General features: G+C 40.0%; 1 protein-coding gene across 1 annotated transcript; it reads right to left on the minus strand.

Annotated features, from left to right (window-relative positions):
• Positions 1 to 2,866: 2,866 nt before the first annotated feature.
• LOC104419682 (agamous-like MADS-box protein TM6) lies at positions 2,867 to 5,924 on the minus strand. The gene is made up of 7 exons (XM_010031419.3): positions 5,577 to 5,924; positions 5,331 to 5,397; positions 5,172 to 5,233; positions 4,926 to 5,025; positions 3,727 to 3,768; positions 3,559 to 3,603; positions 2,867 to 3,386 (listed from the first exon to the last, which is right to left on the minus strand). The coding sequence occupies exons 1-7, from the start codon at positions 5,762 to 5,764 to the stop codon at positions 3,204 to 3,206; spliced, it is 687 nt and encodes a 228-aa protein (XP_010029721.2). The 5' UTR covers positions 5,765 to 5,924; the 3' UTR covers positions 2,867 to 3,203.
• Between the last annotated feature and the right edge of the window lie 1,698 nt (positions 5,925 to 7,622).

Here is a 7,622-nt window from a genome sequence, read left to right on the forward strand (position 1 = left end):
TTGGCGGCGCCCTTGCTTCCTCCTTGCATAACAAAATCCCCAGGCACTTTCAGATTTCCGTTTTGCTCTAACATCTACAGCTCCTTCACACCCCCCGGATCTCAAACCAGAGAGCTCGAAACCAATCCGTGCAGAAGTCGCAGTTTCGGCTGACATTACGTGGCTGAGGGGCGATCGATCGTGGACCGGCAGCGAACGCTCGATGCTTACTCGATGGTTCCGGCGAAGCACCACCAGCTCGCACCTATAACACGACACAACATCGACACGAATAAACATGCGAATCCGCGAACGCGCGCGACATCTTCATCGCGTCAAGCCAGAGTCGAAGCGCGATTCCGCCTACACATGAGAGGAATCGCCTATGGAGCACGTATCCGAGCTACGCAACCAGCACGAGCCGATGATAGCGCGGGCCGCGACGCAGGCTGTTCCCGACGACGATCTCCGTCGCGTCTGAACCGGCGAGGCCAGAGAAGACCGTCGGAGATCAACCGAACGGCAACTTTCATCGAGGCGACGGCGAACCGACGCGTTTACTCCGGCCATCGGAGAAGAGAGCCGAGCGGCGTACCTGAATAGCTCGAGCGAGGAGGCTCCGGAGCAAGCGCCGCCATCTCCAGCAGCAGAATTCTCTTGCCTCGAATTTCGAAATGGGGGAGAGAGAGAGAGAGAGAGAGAGTTGCTGCAATGCAAGCAGCGTGCGTAACCAATTGGAACGTTTTCAGTTTTACCGGGAACTGCGAAAAGGAAGAGGTGAAGACGACGACGTTTTTTTACCGATTTTTCTAGTGTGTGTTTTTATTTTATTTTATTCGATATTTTAAAATTTGATTTTTCTTGTGTTGCTTGGTGGTTACTAAATAAGGCTATTGACAATACGTTTACATTACTTAGGCTGTCTTTTGTAATGTATTGCATCTGTTTATAAGATTGTTTATGGTAACGTTAAATTATTATTTGTAAATTTAGTATCATAATTTCAATATAGGACATAGGAAAATTCTAACAAAGGTATGATATCATAGGGTGCATTTGTTTGTGTTTCTATTAAAAAATTGTTCCGGAGAACAGAAATAGAAAAAACTATTTCTGTTCCGGGAACAATTTTTTACTAGAAAGACGCGTTTTATAAACTTGTTCTGAGAATAAAAAATGAATAGAAACGCATTTGGTAAATATATATTCTTTTTTTGTTTTTTTTAATTTTTTAATATTTTTATTTTCTTTTTTCTTTTTGTCTTCTTTTGGCCAGCCGTCGGCCATGCCGAGGCTCGGCGACCGGCCGACGGGGTTGGTAGCCTCGCCCGGCCACGACGAGGCTCACTGGCCCCTGACGAGGCTCAGCCTTGTTGTGGTTGGGCGAGGCTTGGCCTTGCCTTGGTTGGGCGAGGCCGAGCCTCGCCGGTGCTGGGTGAGCTCAACCTCGCCTTGGTTGGGCGAGCTTGGCCTCGCCTAGATCCAGCGAGGCCGAGCGTCGCCGGCCCTTGGCGGCGTCGCCGACTCTCGACGACTGGTCGTCGACCATGGCTGAGGCCGGCGACCGGCCAAAGAAAAAGAAGAAGAAAAAAAGAGAAAAAAGAGAGAAGGAAAGAAAGGAGAGAGAAAATTTGTTCTTCAAAAGTGTTTAACAAAAAAACTTTTTTTTTTTTGTTTCTTATTTCCGTTCCAATTTTGTTCCGGAACAAAAATGCAAATTTTGAACAAAAATGTAAACAAATGCGTTTATGTTTTTTTTTAAAACAGAAAAAATAAACACAACCATGCACGCCCATAGTTTCTTTCGAATTTTTGACAGAAGTGAAGTGAGTTTTATTTGTGGATGGAAAATTTCATGCAAAAATAGTACTTTTTTTTTTTTTGACTTAATCGAAATAAATGCTACTTGTCATTATTTGAAGGTCATATATACTCTTTTTTGGCTTGGATTGATTTTCTAAGGCTCTATTTATTTTGCATAAAATAAATGATTTTAAAAATATTTTTTTATAATTGATTGTTTGTATCGCTTGAAATAATTGGCAATTGAAAAATATTTTCATTATCGAAGAAAGTTTATGTCTAAACATTTTTGCACGATGAATTGATTTTTCGTTCACTTGTTTTTATAAGTGATCAAAATGATTATTTAGAAAAAAATGTTTTCTAAATTATTCATTTTTTCAGAATAAATAGAACCTAAATATTATTTTCCTTACTTGCGATGGAGTCTTACTTGGCTATCGAAAAGGATCCACTTATCTTAAGATCCCTTTGTTTTGTTAAAAATAAATCATTTCGATAATATTTTCCAAATGAAACTCATTTATCTTGCTTAAAATAATCAGTGACTGGAAAATATATTTATATCGACAATAATTTAAGTTTAATTATTTTCATAAATAAAGAAATATTTTTCTTTTGTTCATTTTTGTAATCGATAGAAGTGAATATTTTTAAAAAAATATTTTTGGCATCAGCTTTAAGGGTTAATCCCATCGAATGTTGTCGTTTTCTAAAGAAGCAACTGCCGCACGTAGTCTTGTCAAGCATGTACGTTAGCCATCGCAATTCCAACTCCAATACATCTAATTCGATTGTGCTATCATTATTTAAATCTTCTTTTGGGCCAGCATTATGCTGTCATTATTGAAAGAAACATAAAAATGAAATACAGAATAATTACATTACAGAAATGAACTGTAATGAACTACATTATGCACTTTCCACAAGGAAAAAGCATCGCTTGGCCATCCAGACAAGGCTTCCATACATTCATACAACCACAACTTTTCCTTGGAAACGAAAAGAACAGAACATTGCAATCTGCATATAAACTCAATGTTGGATGCATAGACATTCTCGGCAAGCCAGAACTATCGTCGCAGAAGACCGAAATGGCAACTGCTTGCGCTATTTCATGCATAAATGAGCTCATAGTATTGTTTTCACACGTGCCAATAAAGTCTACTTATCGCAGGCAGAAGATTACACAACAGCTTTGTCCATTATTCTGATCTCAAATCAACACACCAACAGTAATTGCAAGAAGGAACACACTTCGATTAAGTCTCGGACTCCCTAGTCCTTGTCTCTTTTCTTGTCTAACTTCGTAACATCCCCAGAAGAGGATACCCACACGAGATTAAATAGAACATCGAAAGTGTTCATAAGAAAAGGAAACATAAATCATCCAAGGTAGCACCACGAAACTGCGACCGACTTCAGTTGAGGCTCAAGTCAGGCACGAAATGTCCTTCACTGGAGAGATCATGGTCGCTCGGATGAAGCCGGAGAGCATACATGGCCGATGCTCCGGTGTGGTTGGACAAGTTGGTGACGGCAGATTCATAATCACCCTCAATATCTTCACTTAGTCCATATTGTAGATCCTCATATGTCGCTCCCTTAATTTTTTTATCCGCCAGCCAAACCACATAAGATAATGGCGAGACACAAAGGCAAATAGCAACAGATCAGTCTTTGGCATTATTGATAAACTCCAATATTGAAAAAATCTTTAGTAGGAAATGTACGCAGAAAACGGTCCGATTCAAAAAACAAAAACAAAAAACGTACAGATTCTAGAAGAAGTTCTGTATATCTGTGCTCTAAGGCTTTCACCTGAAAATGAACAGAAAGAACATATAATTGGCATGAGAATGACAAGAAAGACAACTAAGCTACCTAGCTAACATCATTATAGAAAGAAGAAACAATAACTATGCAGAACTTTAGTTTGCCCACCTTTTTCTTGTGAGTATCAGTTTGAGTCTTGAGGACATGGTACTGAAAAAGGAAGGTTGAGAATGGAACGGTTAGCTCAAATAAGTTGTGAATTTCTAGTTTGGTTGATCGATCAAAGGATCAATTTATATGGGCAATTTATAACACACATAGATATGTCCATGTGGAAAACACACATATCTACTTATCCGTCCGTCAAACTTCCTATAGGCACAGCCAGTAGCAACGGATTTTTATGGATTTTTCACTGTGCGACGCATCATCGGCAGCACCATGACAGAATTTCTTGCCATAACAGTTACCAGGACTACTTTTTAGTCTATAAAAATCACAAGATACAACCACAACATGCCGCCAACTCGAAAGGAGAAGGGAAAATCTCGTTTCGTATAACCTGAACTAATAGTTGAAGAAAGTTGACATAGCAATATCTTACCAACTACACTTCCGAACATTAGCACAATAGAAATGTGGAAGACGTGAAATTTTTTGTGCAACAACTTCTCGAGAAATAATGAAAGCTCCTAAAAGTAATTGCCAACTACAATCATGCTAATAGACTGCTCTAGAATCATAATCTTGCAGCCAAAAGTGAGGTCCAAACACTACTACCAACAAAATAGAGGTCCTGGACCAGACATCTATCTGAGGTTCTAGTCACGGCTACATCTATGATAGTTTCTCTTGAGGATCAAGTCCAAGGTAGATATAAATCTATGTTGAACAGACACATTCGAAAAAGAGAATGCGCATATGTTGATACAACTTGAGAAGATGTGGGGTGAACCGAAAGGGGCTAATTCAACAGGAGCTTTTATGCATGTCAGAGACGAACTTGCTCACCACTTGAAAGTTTCTTGGGGTATGCAAGCAGTTTGAATTATTTAGACACAGCTAGGTTTTCCAGAACCTCAGACGTTTGAAATGGACAAGTTTCAAGACCATGCACTTTATTGCAGTTCAAAGGAGAGAGAGAAAAGCTAGAAATGATAGTTTTTATTGGTGCATCCTCATCTTTTTATCGATCCGCCACCGATGGCACTTCATCTTGGGACACAGACTATGGTATAATCCCTTAATTAGCGCTATCTACTTCAGCAATTCTTCAACCCAACCTCCGTTGCTTCGTCTAGCCGATCTTCCCTAGCAAGCAGTATAGCAAATTAATGGTAGCGTGGTATGTGTATCGAAGATGTAACCTTTCTTTGCCGCACTGAATTGACAGAAGACTCGATCGTCTGCTCGAGACTGTGCAGTTCTGCGAAGCTCAGCTCGTTCAAATCGTGGCCCAATATCTGCCTGCAAACGAAATAAGAAATATTTCCTCCTCAAATCTTGACATTTTAAAGTACAGATTTTACGAAAGAGCACAAGAAATTGAGTGCTCTGGGCTTTCGTTCTACATTGGCCGACTGCTGCCGATCCCAGCTTGACTAAAAACTTACCTTATTTCCTTCCGAAAATTGTTATTAACCTCCTTCAGTTTCCTCAACTCCTCTTGCATTCTCTGCATACATAAAATTCCAATAACCAATGTTTCTTTTTCTTAAAGAAATAACAAGAAGACTGAGAGAGAGAGAGAGAGAGAGAGAGAGAGGGTGAACATCGTAGTGTGTAGTCCACAGATCGATCCCAAGAGCCTTCTGGTAATCATCAATCATCCTTTTTGTCCTGAAAAATCAGCGAAAATTAGCCAGAGCTTAAAAAGAACGAAGAAGAAGAAAGAAAGAAAGAAACCAATCGATCGATCTTGAATTCACACGCACGCTTCCACGCTGATGTTTAAAGAAACAAGAGAGATGAGAACATGAATTAGCAGGAAGTTAGAAATTCGTGAGAAGGCGAATTACGTGGTGGTGGGGCTGATGTACTCGTGGAGCTTCTTGTTGCCGGAGAGCATGAGGATGGAAACCCTAGCGTCGCAGAGGACGGTGAGCTCGTGGGCTTTCTTGAAGATGCCATTCCTCCGCTTCGAGTAGGTCACTTGCCTGTTCGTGTCGTTCTCTATCTTCTGTATCTCTATCTTCCCTCTACCCATCTCCTCCTCCTTCTCCCCCTTCTCCTCCTTCTGCTGGTGGTGGATCTAGATCAGTCTCTCTCTCTCTCTCTCTCTCGCTCTCTCAAGCTAAAGGAAGATGGTCTCTCATCTTTTTCAAGAATGGTGGGTCGCGTGTGAATAAGGCTACTGTGGTAAATAACAAAGAAAAGGAGGTGAAGGGCCTGTTATATTTCGACAGAACAATAGCCAATCAAAAGTGAATGCTGACTTTGGTTCCCTTAAGAAGATTGTCTACACGACAAACAAGAATTCAAGACGTCATCGAAGGTTTCATTTCGTCCAATGAATTATGCTAAATCACATATCAAATCACATATCAAGAATTAGCATGGACAGGGTAAACTCAAGTGCAACAAGGTGCAATACGAATGAAATGCAACTGAAGAAATTCTCGAGTGTACCGATTCCCAAAAAGAGGCGCGTAAGCTTAATTAACACGAAATTAGAGCTAAACAAAATAGCTAAAAGAATAAAACAAATAATCAACTATTGGGCCAAAAATGGTGCTGAAAATGGGTCTAACAATATACAATTTATAGACGAGAGTAAAAAGCAACCGCAGAGGGGTTCCTTAATTTGACCCCAACATAAAAATTTGAATGAGCTTTTCGAGTCAGTATTGTGGGCTCTGTAAGTCTTTTCGATTTCAAAACATGTGTAATTCATTGACGACACAGCGTGCGAATCTCATCACCAGGCCTATCCCTCAACTTTTGCCTTTCGGACGTCCCCATGAATACTTCGACAATACTGGTGTTTGCTTAGGGTCTTGGTCAGAAGCACAAAATCTCGCAAAGATTATGTTTATTGATTGCCTTCGTCCATCAATTCGTCTATTATGAATAAGTCCATTCAATATATTGCTCACTACTTCAATTTTTCATTTTCAGCCTTTAATCCAACTACCAAGAATGATCCGACAATCATATTAGATCTTTCACCTGAAGCATCACAATTATACCAATCGATTAGAATTTGGCACAAGACAAAGGTTCATGAAAAGTTTCACCTGACGAGATGTTGGGTTCAAATTTTTGAGTTGAGCTTCTAATGTCCGTCGAGTGATCAAAGTTCATCCTGAAATCGTAATATCTCCTTAAAATAGTTCGCAACGTTCACATAACACACTGTTGACATCCATAATAAAGCTCTTTCTTTTCCATTGCTGGGCGCGTCGAAGGCAAGGTCGTTCAGTGCCTTTTTTTTTTTTTTTTTTTTTGCTTTTTTGCTTTGTTCCGACCTCATTTTCGAACACTTTCTCAGAAGGTGAGAGAAAGGAGGAAAAAGAAGACCAAAGAGAGATTTGCCAATAGAAGCAGGGGGAGGTGAAAAGAGCGGTTGTTGTGTAGCCAGGAATGTTTGCTGCGTCAGTGTGGAAGAAGGGCTCGTGAGTGATGTGGTGTAGAGTAGGGTTCGATGAGGGAACGTGCCATGTCTGCTGCTTTTTTGACCACGACAAGGATCATCGAAATGAATGCCGTTGGTCTTATCTTCTTTCACCTCATATGGAGCCGCCTTATTGCTAAAAATCACGCCTCACTTCCGCTGATCCGATGCTACTTTGCCTAAAGCTTTTCATGATTATTGATGTCGAAGTTCGTGTTATAGAAGAGGTATGGAGGTTTTCCTAGGGCTTGCATGAGATATTCATTGCTTCTAACTACAGGATAATAGCATAAATAATCAATAAATTTTGATTTAATTTGTAATGTGATTCCTGAATTTTTAATTTGTTTAATATAGTCCTTGAATATTATTCCAATGTGCAATATGATCCAGGAATTTTTAATTTATTCAATGTTGTAGTTAAACTTTTGGTACATGTTCAATTTAGGCT

The sequence above is a fragment of the Eucalyptus grandis genome, chromosome 9, assembly GCF_016545825.1.
Source record: "Eucalyptus grandis isolate ANBG69807.140 chromosome 9, ASM1654582v1, whole genome shotgun sequence".
Taxonomy (NCBI): Eukaryota; Viridiplantae; Streptophyta; class Magnoliopsida; order Myrtales; family Myrtaceae; genus Eucalyptus; species Eucalyptus grandis.

Bases quoted from the DNA above. Each gene is read 5' to 3' on its own strand.
- LOC104419682 (XM_010031419.3), bottom strand. From the start codon at position 5,764: ATGGGTAGAGGGAAGATAGAGATACAGAAGATAGAGAACGACACGAAC. The intron at 5,234-5,330 runs GTTCACCCTCTC...TTATGTATGCAG, and splicing joins TGTGGACTACACACTACGAT to AGAATGCAAGAGGAGTTGAG. The intron at 3,604-3,726 runs GTGGGCAAACTA...GTTCATTTTCAG, and splicing joins CTGATACTCACAAGAAAAAG to GTGAAAGCCTTAGAGCACAG.